Raw genomic sequence first — 23,212 nt, 5'->3', positions numbered from 1 at the left:
TATGGAGAACACTTGCGAGGATATTTTCCTCTCTGCCCGTCCGGATCCTGCCATGTAGGGATGGGAGTGAGTGTCCTCGAGTGATGCTCGTCAAAACTCGGGGCAAATCTGAATTCCTGGTTACTCGAGCACAGCGAGAGATCCTGAAGCACGATGTATTTCAGTTGGAATTACCCTCCAGCCACCATACAGCAGAAACCAGAACGCCCATAGATGCCCGCCGAATCAAGTCATCGAGGATGCTGTGTTTACTTGTGTAGTAGAGGAGAATTCCCACCTTCTCGGCTGCGCTTTCATGGCCGAGTTTTGGTGCTCGTGAGTCGTGGCAGTCAGAGCGAGGGTTTAATCTACTCTATACAGCTCACAACTATGGTAAGGTACGTGGGGCTCACTCATTCAATGCGAGCATCACGGCCCGGGATCGTGAAGAATTAATCGGCCTTGCGGGGACGGGACGCTACCTATTGAGTGGCTGGCACGTTATGTACCTACATTGGCTGGAGATTTCTAGGCCAACCAGGCCAGATTCCCGTTGCCTTTATAGTGCCAGTCGTCCAACCTGCTGCTCGACTAGTCCTTGTGGGTTGAAGGTCGTACCCTCTCATGAAGTTCCATGCGTATCATACAACAGCGCCGATTACCCACCCCTTGCCCATCCCTCCGGTAGAACCCACATAAGTCAGGTCGACTACTTTACTCCTCAGTAGTATGCCGGTATATATCTCCAGATTACTCAGGTTTTTTCACGAATGGCGGCGTTGCCTAGTGCTATATTATCTATTGTTATCACTAATAATCACTCGGCAGTCCTGAAGGAGGAAATGTTGATATTATGCGTCTTGTTACCTGTTTCCGGTGTCACTGCTACTTTCCACTTTCCTTTGCATACTGCCCTCATTTCCTTCGTGGCTTTATCTGTGGCGTCTCATCATAATCAGCCTCGTCAGTTGAAAGCCTTCAAGCCCCCAGCCCAGTCCGGCGACGACTATCGTCGCATACTCTGTCTGAGGCCCGGCCTTCTCGTCGTCCACACAAGCTCGTTTCCCTTTATAAGCAGCCCTCTTTCTCTTCTTTCTCGTACCAATACATCAATCAAGTCAAGTTCTTCTCTAAATTTCAACAGGAAAGAAATGAAAACAAAAAGGAAAGAAAGTGTGGTAGAATTGATCAGCTTTAGAGAACAGTGGCAACTACTATAGAGCTGAGCTGTACATACCGCTTAACATACAGTAATTTACCTAGGCCATTTCCTTCTTTTTTCTTATGATTTTCTTACTTAGTTTCATCTTCCAACTGAGTACTTGGTAGGCCTCGCCGCCGAGAGGATCTCGTGACTTCACTTGACTTCACTTCTCTTCACTTCTCTTCTTTTCAAGACCTCGTTGGACGTGTGCCTCCGATTTCTACTATAGTTTGCAAGTGGTTTGCAAGTAGCTTGCTTTTTTGGTTTTGGTTTTGGTTTTTATTCCGTCAAGAACGCACCTGGCGTGAACGATCGGCTATGATTTAAACTGGGACATTCCCGATTTCTCAACAGTAGCTACCAGCCAGCCTCCCTCTTGTCCTCCTGTCCCCCTGTCCAACTCCGAGTCTACGGAAGTGCATAGGTCGGATACACTATGGCAATGTGGCGAGATAGAACCAGTTACCAACCCGAACCGAACTGGAGACCAGCGCCGACCTCCATTCGTCCATCTACCAGTATCTACTAGGTAGGAGTGCGGTTCGCCGTGGGTGCATACGGGAGCACTCGCACTCCACTCGCACTCGGCCGCTGTCCGGACGATTACGGAACTGGCCGGAATCTCACGAGTCACAACGTTTACCAATCTCGCCACCGTGAAGCTGGAAGTATCTCCAAGACTCCAAGACTCCAAGACTCCAGCAACCCGGTAGAAGGCGTCCTGACCCCGCGATCAGGTCTGAGGTAGGTACATTGCTCGTGGCCACTGGTCATACATATCCTGTTACCGGTATTTCGGACATCACCGCACTCTACTCTGTTTTACTCCACTGTGCGCTCGCCGCTCGGATGGGACTCGAGGCGAGGCGAGGCGAGTCCTGGATCTAGGTACTCTACATATATGTGATCGTATGAGCGCAACGGTTAACTTCCTTCCTTCCTTGTGATTATGTACCCACGACTATGACAGCGGCAGCCTACACTGTACAGTACAGCGCCCATAGGCCGCAGAGTACTCGTAAACACTTGTAGCGTTTACCTGGCAGCTGGCCCGGCCCGGCTCCGAGTCCGGTTCCGGTTCCGACGAAGAAGCAAGGCAGCTATGTACATAAGTCACGCATCGCATCGCATCTCCAGCCCGGATCTTTCCATTCCATGATATTGCATATTGCAGACTTACAGTCACGGCACAGTGGCGAGAAGCATACATAGCAAGCCTACGTAATCTTCCGCACCCCCTTCCATTCCCCCAACCCATTCCCCCAACCCATTCCCCGCTCAAGCCGCCGTTGATATATAGCGAGCGCATTAGCGAGTCCCCCCGGCACCACCACCACCCAAGCTTGCGGACCATGAAAACCTACATAAATATGATGTATGTACGACCATGGAAAGGAAAGGAAACGAAAGGGTGGGTGGGGATATCTATGCACACCTACTTATACATACATACATGATACGGAGATCACCACGCCGTCTTGCATGCATTCAATGTGCAGGCTGACATGGAGATGAAAGGATGAAAGGTGAGAGGTTATAGGTGAGAGGTGGGAGGTCAGAGGTGAGATTGGAGATGAGGATTGTTTGATGCAGAGTTATTGCCATCTCACGCATTGTTTCGGCGGGTTTTTGTTGATGGTATGTAGTGGTGGTAGTGGTGGTGGTGGGTGATCATATCGATCCGCCGCTGCTGCTGCTGCTATGTAATATCCTCCCACTTCCACCCAGTGCACCCATCGGTACGAAGTATCCACCAAGGGAATTTGAAATTATGCGACTGGAGTGGAGTGGGAGTGCGTATCCCACTCTACTCCTTTCCTTTCCGTCCATACATGCCCAAAATCAAAACCCAAATGCACCATACCTATACATGTACCCACATATCTTGAATCTTTCCGTGCAGCTGTTGTGTTTTGAACTTTTGATTCCGGGATTCCAGCTGCACTCTCTGCGGCACTGGGCCTAAACTCCGAGTGACAAATATTTTCCGTTTCGGAGTTTCGGCCTCGGCCTCGGAATTCGACGGTGGTCTGAAACCGGTACTGCTGCGCAGAACAACTACCTACTGCACTCGACTCCCGGCCAGCCAGGAAGAAGAGATGCAGGAACAAAGAATGGAGAATGCGCCGAATATACACCGATTATTGAGGGCGGTGTACAGTGGTATCCGGATTCCGGACGACGGAGTGTGGGCTCTGGGAACTTTTGAACTGCGCTCAGCTACTCTATATTTTGCGCTGTGAGGGTATGTACAATACGAGTAATGCGAGTACCAGACGGGAAACCACGGGCTTTACCATGAATATCGCGATATTTTCCAGCAGGAATCCAGCAATCTCCCCGTCTCCAGTTCCAGTTCCAACGGGGCCATCAGTTTTCCCAACGGGTGCCAAGCACGGTAAGTACCTTCTCGTACATCATACATATCATGACCTGCAAGGGACCAGCACATGTTTGGCGCTACCCCGGAAACCTCCACCAAGCTTTCTGAGCCTCGGTACAAATGCTAGCGTTTTTTCTCGCGCGTCATCCAACGCAACGCAACGAATCATCAGTCTCTTGCCCCTGAGCGGAGCTGAGGCAAAAGAAAGCGAAAGGGGACTCCCCCGGATCCGCAGATTTTCTGGGGGGTGGAGGGGTGGGGGCACTGGGGGAGAAAGAGGACCGGGAAGATCCGGAGGATGAGCGGGAATTGTGGTGATGCTGCTTGCCTGCCTACCTACCTACCTGTGTATGTGGCCCGCGTGCCATGTATGTACAATACAATACTTACATACGATGTTTGACCACGCGACGAGGTAATTGTGCGACGGTTGTTCTTGCGGGGCGCGCACCGGTGAAGGCGTGGGCTTGGGCTTGGGCTTGGGCTTGGGGTCTGCAGAGACTTCGTGGGATCTCTGACTTGTGACTGTTGGAGAACTATCAAGTTTCTGCAGCTTGGGAGGAATTGGAATGGTTGATTTCGAGCATTCGCATGTGCTTTTTGGCAGGCTGGCGTCTTACTTACTTACGTGCTGCGCCCACCGAAGGTGCAGCCATCTGCCAGCACTAGAGCAGTCAGTAGAGTGATCAGTATGTGCCTAAGCAAGCTATCAGATACACATGCAAGTAAAGCAAGTATGAAGCATGAAGTAAGTACTTGGATACTTGGACGGGACGGGCCCGTTATGTGTGTGTACCAAAGCCTTGCTCGTGGACGGGGCCTGCCACACGGTCGTCGGAAAAAATCGAACAAAACCAGAGGGTTGGGAGGACTTCGAGAAGCAGCGGATAGTTACCCCGCGTTTCGTCTAGGTAGGCTGTCTGATCACCTTCACCATCGGGGTTACCGAATTCCATAGATGGGGCTGATATGATTTTCAGGCTCAACGTTCGTGCGGACCCTGGTGGTGGTGGTGGTGGTGGTGGTGGAGGGAGGGAAGTGGGCACTGGGCACTGGGCAGACTGGCCGTAAGGGGTGCTTTCAAATATCCGACCCTGGATTTTCTGACGAGAGCCAGATGAGCACCGGTATAAAGGGGAGGGATTCAAGCTCCAGATAGAAGCGAGATGTGAGATGAGGGCGGTGATCTCATATACTTCTTTCCTGGCTGTCTGCCGCGACGGGTCGGATGTTCGGAGCACTCTTTGAAATCCAATCATACATCGTATCGCCGGTCTTGAGTCTCGACTCTCGACGTCTCTTCACGCTTTTGCGCGGCGTGTTCGGTTACTTACCTGGTATTGCGTGACCGAGTTTGTTCGCGTAGGGTTTCGCAAGACGGCGAGACTCGAGAGATAGGTACCGATATGCTGTGGAATCGAATCGAGTTGAGTTGTATGTAATCAGTGGAACCGAGCGGGAGCTGCTGTCGTTCCGTGCCGCTCTGTCTTGCCATTCTGGTGTGTCTTAGTCGGCCATCGCTCGCTCGCATCTCCGACTTCACCGCCTCGACTTTCTTGCTGCGGATGAGCGGCTAAGCACTTGCCGCGAAGAGCTCTCGCTCCCCCGATATCGCCGCCGGCACTCCGCTCATCAACAACATCAGTCGGGGGGCGTGGGCACCATGCGGTCTGGTTTGTTTCGTGAGAGTCAACTTATCACAGAGAAGGTCAGCGGAAGACGAAGACGAAGACAAGAAAGACTTACCGGTGCTACAGAGAAGAATGGGGAGCAAGAGGAGGTTGTGGTGGTGGCCTGGTCGTAGATTAATCCAGGGACCTTTACTCGATAGTTCCCATCATCCCCTGGGCTAGGCTTCATGACGGTTGTCCTGACGAATATCGACGTGTTGGCCTGCCACCACTGAAGTCCAACTCTTTCTTCCAATCTTCTTCGGTTCTCCACCTTCCCTCCACCGTTTCGAGTCACACGGCAGAATCACTTTCCCCTCCACCCTCCTCCTCCACACTCTCCCCCGCCCGTCATCGTCCTTCGTCCTGCCTTCATACTCACTTGGTACATGTAGACTGCCCCCCCTCCCCCCCAGCCCAGTCTAACCAACCAACTAACTAACCGTCGCCCTCGAATTCCCCACATCCCTCCCCTCCTGCCTTCCTTTCCGGCTTATGTACTCCGCAGTCGAATCTCGATGCTCTCTGGCCTGAACTAAACCTTATCACCATCGCACATCCGCATCGCAACCCCGTCGTCGTTGCAAGTCATCTTCTCCGGTTCCGACGCACTACTGATCATCCAAACCCAAACCCCATTCCAGCCATCCATCCATCTCACACCACCACTCGCTACCACCACCACAACCACACATACTCACCATCATCCACCCCCCACAACTCATCCCATCCAGTTCCCCTCCCCACGCTTCCGAGCTCCGTTCCTCGATTTACCTTACCGTCTACCCGCCGCCATCAACGCTGATTTCTCGCTTCCAAACTTTGAGCTGACGGGCCTATTGCTATTACACTTTTGACTATTGCCACCGATAACCACCTCCGAGAGAGACGATCGCATCTACGAACAGAGAATAAACCTACACATACACATACACCTAAACATACAGCGCGGGGAAAAGAAAGGAAGAAAGTTGTCATCATTTAAGGTAGGACGGCGTCGGCCGAAAAAAATAAATATTGCTTCACGACACCGTCGCGTATCCGACGACGTCATAAGTTCGCGCGGGAGCCTGTCAGTGGACGTAAGAGAACGACAACATGTCGCCGGAACATCGCGCAGAGAGCACGGCTAGCACCGCTTCCAACGTGTCGAACTCGAACAACGGCGGAGATTGTGCGCGGCGGGATAGCATTGGCGGCGGCGGCGGTGCCGACGACGGCACCGGGAGCAATGGTGGAGGCCAGAGTTTTCGGAGGTAGGCTGCTCCGTCTCCCCCGACCGCTTCGCCGGAGAGCGCATGAGCGCGGATGGTGTCGATGCTGATGTCTTTGCGCGTAATAGACAACGTGCCGCGCGAGCTTGCGAAGTGAGTATCCATCCGTCCAACTCGCTACTCGACCTACCTCCGCATGGCTGGTTTCGCGATGATGGTTGTCGAGGCATTGCGGACCTCGGTCGCTTGAGACATGCGCTAACGATTGCTCTTATCTGGGTTTCAGACATGCCACGCGAGAAAGGTACTTTCAGCGCGCTCCCCAAGGCATGCCTTGCGGCCCATGCTCACGAAAAGTGAAATTCTAGGTTCGTTGCGATGCTGCTAGCCTCGGCGTACCTTGTACGAACTGTGTCGCCTTCTCGATCGACTGCAAAATCCCCACGCCGAAACGAAAAAAGCTTGCCGGCGGAAAGAAAGACGAGACGGAGTATGTTGGTCTGGGATGGGTCCATCAGAGGAAGGGGAGTGTAGCTGACTGTTGGGCGCAGTGGTTATGGCAGGCGCGGCTCCACAGTCGGCCCTTCACCTTCGCCGGTGGATGGTAATCCCATGAATTTCAATCGCACCCCACAAACAATCGTTGCGCCGCATCTCGACGGCACGCCTCCGGTGACCTACCCCGACGCCAAATTCGCCCAAGTCGCAACTGATTCCGGAACCTATACGCAGTTCATGAGACCCAAGTTCGCGCGAGCACCCATTAAGGAGGCTGGAAGAGTGGCATATTTAGGTTAGCATCGAGATCCCCGGGTTTGGCCATATGGCGGTGGTGCTGATGAGGGGGGTTCACACAGGCGAATCGTCGAATCTGAGTTTGCTCGTGCAGGACAAGCATGGATCGACCGACGTTGTCCATTATCCGCTGCCCGAGAACATTCGCGGGACGAGAGCACGGTTGACAGAACTCGACACGATCGAAATCGATATTCTACACCAGCGAGGCGCCTTCTTGCTGCCACCACGAGCACTCTGCGACGAGCTCGTTGCGGCATACTTCAAGTGGGTGGCCCCGATCGTCCCGGTAATCAATCGGAGCAGGTTTATGCGTCGGTATCGGGACCCTAAGAATCCACCATCGCTACTGCTACTGCAGAGCGTTTTGCTGGCTGGATCCCGAGTGTGCGATAACCCCCAGTTAAAGGACCCGAGCGGCTCGACGACTCCCGCAGCAATGACGTTTTACAAGCGGGCGAAGGCATTGTATGACGCCAACTATGAGGATGACAGGGTCACAATCGTGCAGAGCTTAGTGCTGATGGGCTGGTACTGGGAAGGGCCAGAAGGTGGGATACCACTCCCCACGGCCCAGATGCAAGGCGCCTCCAGCTGACAGCTACCCCAGATGTTACCAAGAACGTTTTCTATTGGAGTCGGGTAGCAACAATAGTGGCGCAGGGATCCGGCATGCACAGGAGGTTCGCCATATTGCATCCCATCTGCGATTGTGGGGCCGAAGGCTGACGGATTGATACAGTGTGGAGCACTCGCAATTAAGTCAGGCCGATAAGCGGCTGTGGAAACGAATTTGGTGGACACTCTTCACACGTGATCGGTCTGTGGCCGTAGCTTTGGGAAGACCGGTGCACATCAATACCGACGATTCGGACGTTGAAATGGTGACGGAAGAAGATTTCCTGGACGACGAGCCTGGATTTCCTGCCGAATATCCCCCGGATCCCCTGCACGTGCAGTTCTTCCTCCATCACGTCAAGCTCTGCGAGATTATGGGATTGGTGCTGGCGCAGCAATACTCGGTTGCTTCGAAGGCGAGGAGAAACAACCAGATCGATCTGATGCAGAGTGATCTCGCACTTGCGGATTGGATGGTGCACGTTCCGTCCGAGATGCGTTACCATGTCGAGGACAAGTCGAGACAGAACTTTTGGGCGGCGTTGCTGAATTCCACGTACTAGTGGGTAGCCCTGGGAAAATGGAGCTAGGTAGAGAGTGATGCTGACCATGGAATTTAGTACAACTCTATGTCTACTTCACCGCGCGCACATGCCGCCGGCGATATCTACGAGCCAAGGTCAGCAGGACCCTTCGATTAATGAGGATCATTACCCGTCACGCAATATCGCTTTCCGTGCTGCTCACGGCATCACATCCATCGTTGACAACCTGGTGGAGCATGACCAGTTGAAATACTGTCCCGCCTTCATGTAAGCCTGTGTATAGTTCTCCTCTCTCCCGCTCAGCCACTAACAGATGGGGAATACAGTGTCTACAGTTTATTCTCTGCACTCATCATGCATGTCTACCAGATGCGCTCGACTAATCCTCAAGTGGCGCTGGAAACGCGAGAAAGGATGCGCAAGTGCATGGACGCATTGCAAGCCGTATCGCGGGTATGGATTGTGGCCAAGATGGTCTACACGCTGTTTGAGTCGATCCTGGGCAACAAAGCGCTCGAGGACCGTCTCCACAAGTCGACCACCCGACGCCACCAAAACCGCCGGCACAACCACGCCGCTGGCATGAACGGCAATGTGGATCCCGTGCAGGCACAAGAACCACCCAAACGTAAATTCGACCAGATGGATCTGGGACCGATGTCCACCGGCCCCGTTCCCAACGTATCTTACGAGCGCTCTCGTCCCCAAACTCCTGCCCCCACCCCCGGGAATGACGGACCTCCGATGGTGGCCCCCGGTCCAACAACACCCGGTCAACATATGCGAGACAGCTTCATGAGCGGGATGCACTCGCGCGGCGCTACCAGGCCTCCAACACCCTTCAACCCATCCCTCTCCGTCCCCGCTACTCCACCCGAGATCTTCCTCGTCACGGCACCCGACACACACATCTCACAGAGCCTCTGGGAGAACTTTCAGCCCAACCAGCTCTTCCCGGACGATTCGGGCTTGTCGTATTTCTCGCCGCCGCCACCAGGCCCCAACACGCTGGATCCGCAACTGCAGCAGGGTGTAGGCGGAATGGGCATGGGCGACGGCTCACAAATAATGCAGCCAGGAATGATGCACCACGACGGCAAGCAATGGAACACAGGCGGGTACGACAGCATGCAGGGCCAGGACATGGGCGGCGGCAACGGAATGGCCGCAGGCAGCTCACCAGACGACACATGGAGCAATAGCAGCAAGGGCGGCATCGTGCCGACCACGCTAAACGTCGAGGACTGGTTTGTTTTCTTGAACGCCGCGACGGGAGGGGACGAAAACAACAACACGCATGCTAACGATGGTGGTCCTTCTCGCAGGTTTAATTTCTTTGGGCTGAATGGGGAGTTGGGGCCTGCGGCGTTGGGGTGATGTGATGTGATGTTTGTTACTTATGTACGCTATGTATGATTGATGTTTATGTTTACTTACGCTATGCTGATGTTTGTGACTTGTGACGGGACGGGAGAAGGGAAAAGGGAAAAGTACCTACAACGGGCCGGGTCATTTGTAAACAGTTTCTGCTTCTTCTTCTTCTTTTGATTCTTGTGTTTCACTTTTTTATCTATTTGAGTTTTTGTTTATGGGGGGACTTACTTTACTTTACTTTTACTTTTACTTTTACTTTTACCGCTACATTGTACGATACCTATCCTTGGCATTTGATGGCTCTTTCGTTCTCTTGATCATGGGCTGACGGGTATCCGAATTGTGTGTGTTTTTTACCTTGCTAGGTATACGGTACCTAGGTAAGTACTTCTTTCTTTGATCTATTGGACTTAGAGGGGATAGGTACTAAGGTGTGGTGCGGGTGTAGCGGAATGAAAACTGGAACTGGAACTGGAACTGGATTTTCGACTGGTGGTAACGTTGGTGTGTGGACTTATTGACTCATTGACTTGCAGGGGGGAGGGGGAGGGGGAGGGAGAGGGGGGACTTGGAAGTTCTTGAGACTTGACGCTTGGTAAGAGGAATCGAGAAAGGAATCGGTGTATCATGTGATGCGTTCGATATCACTCGTCGTTGATGGTAGAGTAATTTGGTAGAATGCCACTCGTCCCGACGCATATACTCTGCGGGTCTTGACTTTGGAGGGTCTTTCCAACTTGGAACTACATAGTGCTTGGTGATCTCTCGCTGTGCTAGAGTAATCAGGAATTCGGAATCCTCCCGAGTTTTGACGGGTATCACTCGAGGATACTCGCTCACATCCCTATGTGGGAGCCTCTGGATATGAAGAGAGGAAAATATCCTCAATCATTAGTTTCGCGCTCGCTGCTTGGGCAACTACCTACTACATATGAGCATCCGTAAATCCATGCGTCTGAAGAGACCACGGCGAGACAGGTCACATCTCTCTCTCTCTCTCACACACACACACACACACACAACACAGTACCCAACCGCAAGCCAAGTCCATTGTATTCCTCAGCCCACCACTCTCCACACAAATCTTTCCACCAAACGCCCAAGCCATTGTAACCATTCCGCACCTCACCACTCCGGTCCCCACCCTACTAAGCCCCAAACCTCACCGCCAACGCAGCAAAAACCACGATCGCCAGCCCCCTCCACCCAAAGTCACGTACAAAAATCGCCACGCCGCAAGCCAAGACCGCGGCCGCGACGCACCGGCGGACCTTTCTCGCGAAGGCCTGGGTAGCGCACACCCTTACCCAGCAGGTCCTTTCGTTAGCGGCCGCGGTAAGCTCATAGACGCGCGTTTGCTCCAGCTCCTGGACTTGGCGAGCGAGCGCTGCCTGCTCGGCGACGAGGACGGAGGCCGGAATGTATTCGATCAGGTCTCGCGAGAGGTACCGGTCGAGAGCCGCTTGCTGCTGCGATAGGAGCTGCTGGTGGTGGTGTCGGTGCAGGGAGAATGCAGGCTCGTCGTGCGGGGAGGGGGCGCGGGCCGAGTGTAACTGAACGAGCTCCTCGTGTTCGTGCAACTGCCGGAGGATCTGCTGCTCCAGGAGAGCTATGAACACCTTTTCGTCGATAACCTGGGGGTCCTCGTTGATGGGCGGGTTGGGCGGGTGGGGCGGATTGGATGGGTGGGTGGACATTTTGATGGTGGTGGTGGTGGTGGTGATGGGAGACTCGGGATGTAGGATGCTGTTTCTATGGTGTCGAGTGGTTGGTAGGATGAAGTAGGAGGAGAAGTAGAAGGTGGTTAAAGGTAGACTTTTGAAGGGCCGTTCCTGCAATCCCCTAGTGGGGTGAGTGATGTCGAGTGATTCCACCCACTTTCTTGCAAAGGTTCTAAATCTTGATAGCAACAGCATTCGCCCGTCCCCGGTATGCAATGAACTACATTTCCTTTCAATAGAAATAGTCATCTAGAGGAATGATAACTTGGCAAGAGTTTAGAACCACCCTTCACACCGCCGCCGCCTACCAAAACATAGGAAATCGCACCAAGAACATATATGGTGCCTGCGGTCTAGAAAGGCACAGTGGGTTTTAGCTCTTCACCCAGAAAGTTTACATGGCAACAGCCGACCCCACCACAAGAACAAAAATGATCACCTGACAACTCTCAAACATGCAACTTCACTACTCCACGGTGACTAGTATACCTACACCTGTTCCTTTCCACTATGAGAATCAATCACTGCCGGTGGTTGACTATTCATATCCTGGGACAAGCTATCTGCTGGTGAATTCTCTATATGGCGGCCTGTATTTCGGATGGTAGTTGAACAGCTGAGTTCCGGGTCCGAAAAGTTCTCCGAACTTTAAGTTCATACTCCGACCGAGTACGTGTGACCACTACACTACACTCGACTTTAGAGTGAAAATTAGTCGCCACTCGTGAGAGTTTGGTGCACTGGAGCTTGATTTGCATACAAAACCTAGGGCTTCTTCTTGTAAAAGAACTTCACACCAACATATGTCCAGGAATCCAAATCCATAGGAAGGTACATAACTAACCTGTGACTTTTCCACACCCTGGGTTTCATATCTGCTGTCGGCTGCTAGCTGGCTTGAAATAGGCATCGCGAAAAGATGGGCCTCCAAAACCGCAGGCACCATAACTACATGCGCTTGGCGTTTTGGCGAAACTAGGATGCGAGTGTGTTGTAGTGAGGATCTTTTGAATTAATTCCATGACACCCATTCAAAAACATCACGTGCTCAACGAACGAGTGTTTTCCCATGATTTCGTGATGATTCTCCCTCCAAGCAACAATCTACCTAGCCAGTTAGCCATTCCAGAAGAAAGAAATGAAAAGGAAAGTAGCAACTCGAGTTTGAACCGCAGCAAAAGAGCGTCCTCCCCAAGGTTGCTATCCTTGTAACAGCTCAGGACCTTCAGACCGCAGTCGATTAAGAAGCCAATATCATCATCTCGCACAGCGGCCAGAGCAAAAACATATGGCCAATGGCGCATGCATGCCTCAACTGAATGCATGGCCGGAGGAAAGACCTTTGCTCTGAAAGGAAGAAGACCTCCGCATATAACGTGGGGGGGTAGTAAACCACGTTATGCGTGTATAACTTGGGGCGGTAGTAGACCAAGTTACACCTTCTTTGGTTTTTTTGTTTCATCATCACGAAACCGTCTGCAGCCCGGTTTCGGAGATTCTTGGGCCTTGGCCATGCATGCTCGTGGCATGTCTCTCACACATGTGACGTGCATGGCCAGGAGGAAAGACCTTTGCCCTCTCACAGCAAAGGAAGAAAACCTCCGCGTATAACCTGAGGGGGTAGTAGACCAAGCTATACGCGTATAACTTGGGGGGTGGTAAACCAAGTTATACTTTCTTGGTTTTTTTCTTCCTCGTCAACACGAAACCGTCTGTCACCCAGTCTCGGAGAGGCCATCCAACGGGAGCAAGTCGGCTCTCACCCGACTTGGACTCCCGGAGGAAGGGGGAAAGAACTTTGCCGGCAGCAGAAGAGAAAACCCCGTCCTTGGACCTTTTCTACTCAGCCTCGAGGGTTGGATCCGTCTATTGTCGCTGCAACCTGTCTACTTTGTAGACAGGTTGCACGGATCCCTCAGTTCCTCGCTGCTACGGCTGAGCAGGATAGCTCTGTAAGGTTATCCTGGAAGTAAAAAGAGGGCGGGGGGAGAGAGCACGTACCTCAAAGAGTAGGCCTCGGGGCCGATATCAGACCGTGAAAACTAATCATAAGTCAGTAGCATGAATCAACAAGTAGGTGGTCTCGCACGGGAAAGAAGAGGAAAAGGTTAATGTATGGGTACTGATTGTTCTGAATAGCGATTGGTTCTGGATAGCGATTGGTTCTGGATAGCGGTTGGTTCTGGATAGCGGTTGGTTCTGGATGTGTGGAGGAGAGGGAGGAAGAGTTGGGAGGAAAGGTGAGATTTTATAAGTGAAGTGGGTAAGATTCCAAACAACCACTGCTAGCGCACTAGCCGCGACTCCAACGCTAGCTTTTCAGCAAACAACCGCTTCATTCCAAGGTGTCGGCATGTGCTTGGCATCACCCGGAGTCACTCGAAGTGCGAGTGAGTATTATTGAATACGATCCCACAACGTGGAACAGAGACAAACGTGAGATGGTGGCGAGCACCTTTGCTACTCTCCATATGCGTCGACTGCAGTGTAGATTATGGCGAACCGTCGCACTCCTTTCCTGCCCACTCTGGTCGGCCGAGGGTTGAGACCCCGATACTACCCAGCCCGATGTGGCGCCGCTGCCTACATCTGTGACGCCGGCTACATCCTCGACTGGCTATACACATCTCGCATCCACTCGATTGGCGGTCTTCAGCAGGCCACAGAGTTGACACCCACTGCACTCGTTCGGCGATCTTTCAGCTTTGTCGTTGCCTTGAAGCTCCTGAGGACCATGGGAGGATAGCAATATTGTCCGCTTTCTTACAACAGTTCATCCGCGGAACGAGGCCACACTCAAGCTACGGCACAAGCCGCAAGCCGCGAACAACCAGTACCAATGCTGCTGCTGTCCGCCGGGTCTTGGAGACACAGAACGGAAGATGATTACAACAACCACATGAACAGCGTGGAAGTAGCGGGCCAGCGCCGAGCTGAATACTCTACACAACTCATCAGCGGACCTGTCGAAATTGGTTGTCGTTATTCTTCTTCCTCCTCGATGCCTTTCTAGTCAACTCGCATATTCTCATGGAGCTGACTTGCCATGAAGTCTCGCCGGTCTCGCCAGTCTACGAATGGGCCGGCCAATCTGGAAACGGAGTCATCTGGCGTTTCAGCGACCTAGAACATATCAAATTGCAGTGGTAGCTTTTTAGGTAATCCAAATCCTCAATTGTATCAGAGTGCGGCGAGTGACGGTCACCTGGATGATCAGAGAACATGCGTTTCGGTTCCGATGACATGGCTGGAATTGACAGCAAGTCCTGACAGTTGACGTTAGGAGTACCAAGCTTGCCCACGCTTATGCTTCCAGGCTAGCACTCGATCGAGCTTGCACCGGTTACATAGAACTGACAAATGAAGCAGATTTCGAAGAGCAACATTCCAACTAACTGGATACGCAGAATCCACCAAACAAACAAACAGTTAAGAACGAACCGACCGAGCAAACGGTTGAACTGGATAACTGGTTCAACTGCAAAACTACTGGCAGGTCGGGTCATGAAAGGTGAATGCCTGGGCGCTAGATCTAGCAGGTGCTCGCATCCTTGGTATATTGCTTGGCGTGAGTGATCGTCAGTGAAGACCCGCCGACATGACGTTAATTTCCAACCAACTGCTCCTCGAGCAACTTTGAGGAACTTTAATGCTCTATGGAGTTCAGAGAATGGACACAAATCGAAGCGGCGAATGGAATTCGATTTCAGGGACGCCGGGATGAAAACCGTTCTCCGAATCTCGAAACACACTTTCTACATAGAATACTCCGTGATTTACCAAATCCAGAGAGGCTGCGTTTCAGACAAGTCCTAGCCGGCGAAATTGTACAGGTATCAACAGAAGCTTCCATGAAGCTGTAGATTGGTAAAATACATGTTTGGTATCCGGTGAATATTCCTCTGACTCTCGATCGCGTGGTGAAACCGAGCTGGATATCGTCGGACCGGGGTCAGTCCGGTAGCGTAAACTCTCGTAGATGACTGGCCTGGCTTGCTCGTGCTTTCCAGTGCATAAAATGTGACCTAATCCTGTGTACGACACCCGCCGAAAAAGTCCCTCCGATTATTCAATAGTCTCTAGCTTTTCCCCATTCTCTTCTTCTCCGTCCCTGATAGGGTGGTAATCGAGAGCTTCGGCGTGGCGGTTCCTCCGTCGAACCATCGCAGTCATCCCTCCCCCTCCTCCTCCCCGCGCTGACGTAGACACTAGCCGGAAGAAGTCTCGCCCGTTTTACCGCCGCCCACCCACTACACTAAGCAACCACAGCAACCGCACTGCTGCAAAACACTGCTCGCAACCTGCATCACAACAGACTCCATCCCCCTCTTTCACCCCCACAGTGAAGCAATCATCCCACTACGACTGCTGCCCTTCTCCATCCCGTTCCGGCAGCATCCCATCTCATCGACACACCTATCCCCCTCAATCACCTACAGCTACCGCAAACACCCTCCCTTCCCACCTACCCCCCCCACGTCTGCCACCCATCTGCCGGATACCGTCGCCGCCGGCATTGCTGACGGAGCATCATGGCTTCCCCTGAACCACCCTTCAAGGTCAAAGCCTTGTTCGACTACACGTCTCCGCACGCGGACGACCTCAACTTCCCCGCCGATGTCGTAATCACCGTGTCGGCTCTCGAAGATGACGATTGGTACTTCGGCGAATACGTGGACAAGGCTACAGGCGACAAGAAGGAGGGAATATTCCCCAAGAACTTTGTAGAGCGTATTGTGGTCGAGGTGCCAGCGAGGCCTACGAGGAGCGGTGCCCGAAAGAAGGTCGAGTCCGAGGTCGAGCCAGAGCTGCCTACGAGCCCTGTCGCGGAGAGGGTAGCTCCACCGCCAATGTCCCCGCCACCTATCGAGAAGCCGGATCCCGTTCCCTTTTCGCCCCCGATTTCCAAACTCGTCGAGACGAGATCTCCTCCGCCGCCGCCGCCTGCTGAGTTGCCGAAACAGGTGGAAGCACCCCGATCGTTAGCGCCGAAAGCTGCCGCGAAACCCCCGCCTCCTCCTGCCCAAGCTGCGGCCGATAAACCGGGTCCGTCGAATAAGCCTCCACCTCCGGATAAGCCGTCGTCGAGCTCTTTTAAGGATCGCCTTGCTCTGTTCAACAAGGGAGGCGCAGCTCCGGTCACTCCCTACAATCCGCTTAAACCTCGACAGGATTTCGTCAAGAAACCGTTCGTCCCACCACCTCCCAGCAAGAATGCGTATGTCCCACCACCGATCTCACATGTCGCAAAACCCAAGAGAGATGAGGGGGCGCCGCCGCCACCGCCTGCCCATGCGGAGCCCTCGGCTAAAGCTTCCGGTGACGTCGAGCGCGATGAGGAGGAAAACGTACCGAAGCAGAGCTTGAAGGAAAGAATCGCTTTGCTACAAACCCAGCAGTTGGATCCCAGCGCTTTGCCAGGCGTGAAGCCAAAGCCACGGCCCAAGCCCAAGAGAGTGACGAGTGAAAAGAGCGAGCAACAGCAGCAGCAGCAGCAGCCGGAAGAGGCCGAAATCACTTCCCCGCTGTCTGCAACTACCGAGACTGGCAGGAAATCCCACGATGAGCCGCGGCCCGAGAAAGTGGTAGACGTAGAAGAGGAAAACGTTCCGCCGCCGCCGCCCAGAGCCCAGAGGAGCATGGATATCAAACGGGAGGAGATCGCGGATGATAGCAGCGTCGGCGATGCGGATGTTTCCTCGGCTTCGGTCGGCCCAAGTGAGGCAAGAGTTCGTCGTACAGCCCCTGCGCATCAATCGGACTTCGGTGACGATGAAGGTGCAAACGATACTCCAGATGTACCGGATTCGGATGACGAGGAGGAGGAAGAGATCGATCCTGAGCTTCAGAGGAAGATAGCGCTTAGGGAAAGAATGATGAAGATGAGTGGTGGCATGGGAATGCATGGGATGTTTGGTCCGCCCCTAGGAATCCCGATGGGCGCACCGGCAAAAAAGAAGAAGAGCACTGGCGGTAAATCCATAACTGGCGAGGACGAAGAAGAGAGGTCCCCCGAGGTCCCTCGTGCTCCAGTTCCAGTGCTGCCATTTGCCATGCCCAGAGTTCAATCGCCGCCAGCAGTGGAGCATGAGCCGGAAGAGGAGGAGGACCAGTCCAGGCAAGCGCCGGCCGGCCACAGAATTTCAGAGGATTTACCTGCCGATGAGCCTGTGGATCTGGAAGACATGAAGCCGACGGAGAAGCACCCCCACGGCCCACGGCCAATGCCTCCGCGGTCTCCGCCGACTGCCCACGACGGTAATTTGTTTCATCATACTTTCATAGTTTACTTTGGCGCTGATTCCAACTACTCAGATGTACCTGGTTCACCACCACCTCCCCCAACCGAACGTCCTGTTCCTCGCCCCCCAACGGCTCCTGAAGGTAGGTTCAACTGAACGGCATCCGTAGCTCATCCGGTAATTGACGAGACTACAGGCCGTCCGGCTCCACCCCCACCGCCGCCAGTACAGACGAAGACACCCTCTGAAGGGTCTGAGTCGGGCGATGAGATGTCAACAACCACGACCAGCAAAGGAAGCGTAAATGCAGATCAGCCACGAAGTGCGCCTCCTCCTCCGCCGCCGCCGGTCTCGTCTCGCCCTTCGTCTTCGGGCACGGGTATGATGTCGCCATCCTCTCCACCGCCCAGACGTCAGTCACAGTCCTACTTTGGTAACGCGCCGATGTCACCTGGTGGGAGCACGCCGCTTTCTCCTAACGCTGCCGCAAACAAGCGCGCTAGTTATCAGAGAGCTGCCGGATCGATTCCTCCAGTTCCCGGCGCATTCCCTACGACACCTGCTGTCACCAGGCCTCCGCCTCCACCTCCTGTACCAGAGCGACAGAGTCACGATGAGTCGCGGTCTGATACCGATGAAGAGGTGACGGAATACGAGGCAGATTATGATACGGATATCGCAAACAAGGTTGCGCATCGGGATGCCCTAACCGCTCAGCATGGAAAGGAACGTCGTGACCCCAGTCAAGACGATACACCACTGCCCTCGCCAATCGTCACTCCGGTCCAGGCTCCAACACGCGCGGTCCCGCCACCGCCTCCTATCCCCTCAAACCCAACTCCGGCGGCACGGTCGAGCATAGACATGCCCAGAGCTCCCCCTCCTCCCCCTCCCCCGCAGGCACCCGCAGCCCTTCCGGTGTCAGACGACGACGATGACAGCGGGGACGAACCGTACGATCCTTATAGCTACAACTCGCCAACGTCCGCATACCAACCACCTAATGCTCTGCCCCCACCACCTCCTCCCCCAGGACAATACTCGTCCCCTCCACCTCCCCTGCCACATGCTGCGCCTCCCCATCCGCCATCGACTCCAGGAGAGAGACTTCCATCACGCGGCGGTTCCAGGCCATCGATGGATGCGTCCCGCGGCGGGTCCGGGCGCACGTCATTTGACTCCCCACGACCTACGGGCTCTCGTGCTTCAATGGATGTGCCGCGTGGTGGCATGGGCAGCCGGCGCTCTATGGATCAAAGTCGGCCACACTCGGACTATGTCGCGCGCGACATCGACCTCGGAGAGGGCTCTGTGTGGTGGATAAAGACGAACGCGCTTCCTCCCACGCTGCAGACTCGCGGCAAGGATCTGAGATACGAGATGGACGAAACACCTCATGCCGATTCGGGACGAATGGTAATTCAGAAAGAGGTGTATGTTCTGTTCCACGACTACTCCCAGACGGTAATCAGTGTCCGCTACGACCGCGATGACCCTTCAAACGCCACTGTCACGCAACGTCACGAAGCACCGCCGTCTCAGCCCCGCCAGGACCAACTGGAGGATTTCCAAGCGCAGTATGGAGCTAAGATTTTCAATGGTGTTAAATCTCGCGAGGGAGCTGTCGTCGGGGACGGAGATCCAATGTCGCTTATCAAAGAGCTATTCACACTGGTTCCAGAGGCTTTGCTGCCCGTAGGAACCCGGGCTTTCGGCTGTCTTGTCTACGCCAACCTGGCCAATGCCTCCACGCAGCAATTCGACGAGATCAGACCTGGAGACATCATCACTTTCCGTAACACACGGTTCCAAGGCCACAAGGGTGGGCTGCACCAGAAGTACTCGGTAGAGGTCGGAAAGCCCGAGCATGTGGCGGTGGTCATGGACTGGGATGGGACAAAGAAGAAGATTAGAGCATATGAGCAGGGCAGGGAGTCGAGGAAGGTGAAATTGGAGAGTTTCAAGATTGGGGATCTCAGGAGTGGCGAGGTTAAGGTGTGGAGGGTCGCGGGCCGTAACTGGGTTGGATGGGCTCCGCAGGAGTAATCCCTTCTACCCTTATTGCTTGCTTTGCTTATAGGATACTGTGTTGGCCTCCGTCGATGTTATATTTCTGTCGCTTTCCTGCTCTTCTCGTACGATTAATGATAGTCATTGCTGTTTTCTTTACTCTACTTTTCTGTGTTTCTTTTTTGGGGGAGGGTATCACTCTACTTGAGAGCAGCATTTACATTCCCTCCTTTTGAGTTGCTGTTATTTTTTCCTTCCCGCTTTGCATACATACTTACGTCCTTTACTTCACTCTATACTGGAATTGAGCTGGTGGTTGATTGTAGACGTTTTCTGGTTGTGATGGTGTGGCTGTGGAGTATTTGTGCAGTCTTGCAGATGAACCTGTAAGCAAGGGATATATTCCTGTGGAGCCATGATCGTTTTTGTATCGTATTATTTTACTCCTTATCATTTCCCCTCTGAGCCTTGGGAACATAGCCCTCGATTGCTGCCGCAGCGCCATGATCGTCAGCCTGCGGTAACGTAACAATCGTGACCTCAGTCCTCCTCTCCACCACATCCGCCAGCACCCCTCCCTTAACGCCGCCCTTCCCATCCTCCGCAATCCCCACGCCCTTAAGATCCTCCGCAAGCTTCCACACATCCTTCCCCTCGCCGCCCGCCCAGCCCTTCTCCCTCTCCCCCGCCTCCCCCGCCCCCTCCTCCTCCTCAAGCAACCTCACCCCGCCCCTCCACCCCACCGGCGGCACCTCACTATCCAAATCGACACCTCTCACCTCTCCGGTGACTTCATCCACCTCCGCGCGCCCGACCACATCCCCTCTATTCCACGCCGCCTCCTCACTCAACTGCACCCTAACCCACAGGGTGCGTTTCCTACAGGCCTCACCACAAAACCTCTCGAGCTGTTCCCTCTGCACCCACTCTCCGCCTTGTGTCCTCGCGAGCCTAGAGCGCACCCTCCGCCGCGCCACCGGCCGCGCACAAAGCGCGTACCCGCACAGCTCGAGGATGTTGCGCTCCTCGAGCAGCCCGTCGTAGTCCGCCGGCGTGAAGAAGCGGATGTGGTGCTTAAATACTTCTGCGGAGGGGGGTGGGAGGTCGAGGAGGAAAGTGAGGGAGGAGAGGATCGAGAGTTCGAGGGACTTGCGGATTTGGAGGGTTGAGGCGTGGGTTAAGGCGATTTTGCGCGCTTCCGAGGGAGTGCGACGGGCAGCGCCGGAGGATTTGAGGATCGACTTGGGCGGAGGGGCGTCGCCGAAGGAGATGGAGGTTGGGAGCATGATTGGGCTGGTGGTGGTGGTGGTGGTGGTGGTGGTGGTGGCGGTGCTGGTGGTGGCGGGGGGAGCTGGCTGTGGAGGTGGGTAGGTGTGGTGGGGAGCTGGCAGGACGACGGAAGGTTCCGTGGCGCGAAGCTTCGGAGAAGCAAGCGTGACTCGAACTAAGCTTGCGCCGCCGCCACACGAAAGATGCAAGCCACAATGATGGAACACTCAAGTCACCAAGTACTGGTACATCATACCAGCGAAACTCTTTTGTCACATGATTCCTGAAATTCGGTGATGCACTCGTATGTAGCTGGAGCTGGATCACCACCACCACGACGTAACTACCATCTATCGTATGGGAATCTGTACAATTCGACGTATAACAATCTCCACAATGTAACAATTAAGCAAACCTATAACAGACAAAAGCAAAACAGATGCACATGCTAGTAGTGTAGTGGTACGACGATATACCAATATCAAGGACAGCCGAAGGGAATAAGTAAATAAATGCATCCACGACACAAGGAAAGAAACTCGCAAGTAAGCAAGCGACAGCACCAACCCACCGTAACGCCAAAAAAAAATAAGCAAAGCAACGTCCTCACGTCTAAACATCTCTCCACCTCTCTCCCGCGCCGTCCTCTTCCCCCTCACCACTCCTATCTTCCATCTTAAATTTCCGCCTCCTCGTCGGCCGCCTGCCACTCGTCGAGCTCCCAGCGACACTCGAGCCTACGCTCTCCCCGCCCACCCCGGCAACCATCTCAATAAGCTCGCCGCCGAAATCCACCGCGGCGGCAGATTTAATCCCCTCGCCGAGCCTGCGTACCCAGCCCTCGACGGTCCCGCCAACGACCTCGGCGCCCTTCACCAGCTCCTCCCACTCAGGCAGCGCCGCCTCAGTCTCGGGATGAAAGCTGTGGACACCAGGTTTCATCCACGCAGGCTTCCTCTCGCCATTCATCTCCGGCGGCGCCTCTCTGTGCTCCTCCTCCTCCTGCACGGCTGATTTCCGCCGCCGCGCCGGCCGCCGTGGGTACAGCAGCCCGATCTGTGTCTTCCCCAGCGGCGCCGGGAGCATGGTGTAGCTGTGCGGTTTCCACCGCTTCTCCTCGTCGCCCACGTCCGCGTCCCCCTCCCCACCCCCTCCCCCACCCCCTCCTCCATCGCCCAGGGGACTCCCCTTGATCCGACATGCATCGACGGGAATCAATAGCTCCCCCCGCGACTGCAGTGGGTCGCCAGGCCAGAGCTGGTTTGTGCGGAGAACGGAGGAGGCATTCGTGTCGAAGGCGATGATCACCCCCTGCAGCGTGGTGGAGGGCGTTACGGGGTGGACGTAGACTAGCTGCGGCTCGTGTTTGGTAGTAGTAGTAGTGGCGGGCGGGGAGGTCGGCGGTGAGGTGTCGAATGCCTTTGTGGGGCGGCGAGAGCGGGGCGGCGAGGACGGTGGCAGCGAAAGGAAGTCGGAGAACCAGCTTTTACTTGCTGCAGCTGGGGGATTGGAGCTCGATGGCGTGGACAGGAAGGAGGGCGCCAGAGACTGCAGCGTGCTCCATTGCTTTGTGGGGGTTGGAGAGGGGGAGCGCTGAGGGTGCGGATGGGGAGCGCGGCGGCGCGGGCGGAGCGTCGTGGTCGTCGATGTCGCCGTAGGATTGTTGGTCATTGTCGACGAAGGTGGCCACCGAGGAAAGGCATGTAGTGATTGAGGTTGGTGGGGTGAAGGGGGGGCGTGGAGAGTAACGTGGATGCAGAGGTGTAACTTGCCGACGGAAGCTTACTTACCCACCCACCCACCACACCATGCTCGGCAAAGCGCCGCGGCGGCTAAACCTTACGGATCGTGTGTGCCTCGAGACGACGGCTAATGCAATGAAACCTGCATAGAGAATTCATATACAACGGCAGAGTTTATCGTGGCTGTTTCCCCTCTCTCTTTCTCTTTTCTTTCGCCATCCCGGACCAATATCTGCGCTTCCGACGGCAGCATCCACCGAAGCTCTGATCGTGAACACACCCACAGGTCGAGTAACTACCCCTCCCGCAAGCTTCCTGCAAGAGAGGTCCGTTCCCCACTATTATGTAACTAGCACGACCTGCTTCGAGGCACTGCTGCCGTCCAATTCTTGGCGAGCGGCTGTTGGGGACACGATGGGGAGTGATGGGACGTGAGTGGCTGTCGG

The 23,212-nt window shown here is 54.4% G+C and overlaps 4 protein-coding genes across 4 annotated transcripts; 2 read left to right on the top strand and 2 right to left on the bottom strand.

Moving 5' to 3' along the window:
- Positions 1-6,334: 6,334 nt before the first annotated feature.
- On the top strand, positions 6,335-9,785 carry BZA05DRAFT_424925 (fungal-specific transcription factor domain-containing protein; the record flags this gene model as incomplete). Its single annotated transcript, XM_051485933.1, has 10 exons — positions 6,335-6,470; positions 6,579-6,583; positions 6,819-6,940; positions 7,002-7,243; positions 7,308-7,796; positions 7,856-7,928; positions 7,988-8,425; positions 8,484-8,675; positions 8,735-9,655; positions 9,734-9,785. The coding sequence occupies 10 exons, from the start codon at positions 6,335-6,337 to the stop codon at positions 9,783-9,785; spliced, it is 2,670 nt and encodes an 889-aa protein (XP_051340641.1).
- Positions 9,786-16,035: 6,250 nt separating this feature from the next.
- Positions 16,036-19,791, top strand: BZA05DRAFT_443658 (uncharacterized protein; the record flags this gene model as incomplete). Its single annotated transcript, XM_051486859.1, has 3 exons — positions 16,036-17,761; positions 17,819-17,887; positions 17,942-19,791. 3 exons carry the CDS (start codon positions 16,036-16,038, stop codon positions 19,789-19,791), a joined length of 3,645 nt encoding a protein of 1,214 aa, XP_051340640.1.
- A 202-nt stretch (positions 19,792-19,993) lies between these two features.
- On the bottom strand, positions 19,994-21,181 carry BZA05DRAFT_258780 (uncharacterized protein). Its single transcript, XM_051480103.1, has one exon. The coding sequence runs from the start codon at positions 21,039-21,041 to the stop codon at positions 20,196-20,198; it is 846 nt and encodes a 281-aa protein (XP_051340639.1). The 5' UTR covers positions 21,042-21,181; the 3' UTR covers positions 19,994-20,195.
- Positions 21,181-22,695, bottom strand: BZA05DRAFT_467563 (uncharacterized protein; the record flags this gene model as incomplete). The annotated part of the gene is made up of 1 exon (XM_051487822.1): positions 21,181-22,695. The coding sequence occupies one exon, from the start codon at positions 22,693-22,695 to the stop codon at positions 21,637-21,639; it is 1,059 nt and encodes a 352-aa protein (XP_051340638.1). The 3' UTR covers positions 21,181-21,636.
- Positions 22,696-23,212: the final 517 nt, after the last annotated feature.

Source organism: Tricharina praecox, assembly GCF_024521635.1.
Source record: "Tricharina praecox strain CBS 144465 chromosome Unknown BZA05scaffold_8, whole genome shotgun sequence".
In the NCBI taxonomy this organism is placed as follows: domain Eukaryota; kingdom Fungi; phylum Ascomycota; class Pezizomycetes; order Pezizales; family Pyronemataceae; genus Tricharina; species Tricharina praecox.
Note: the sequence above shows the minus strand (reverse complement) of the source record. Positions and strands in the feature narration are given on the sequence as shown.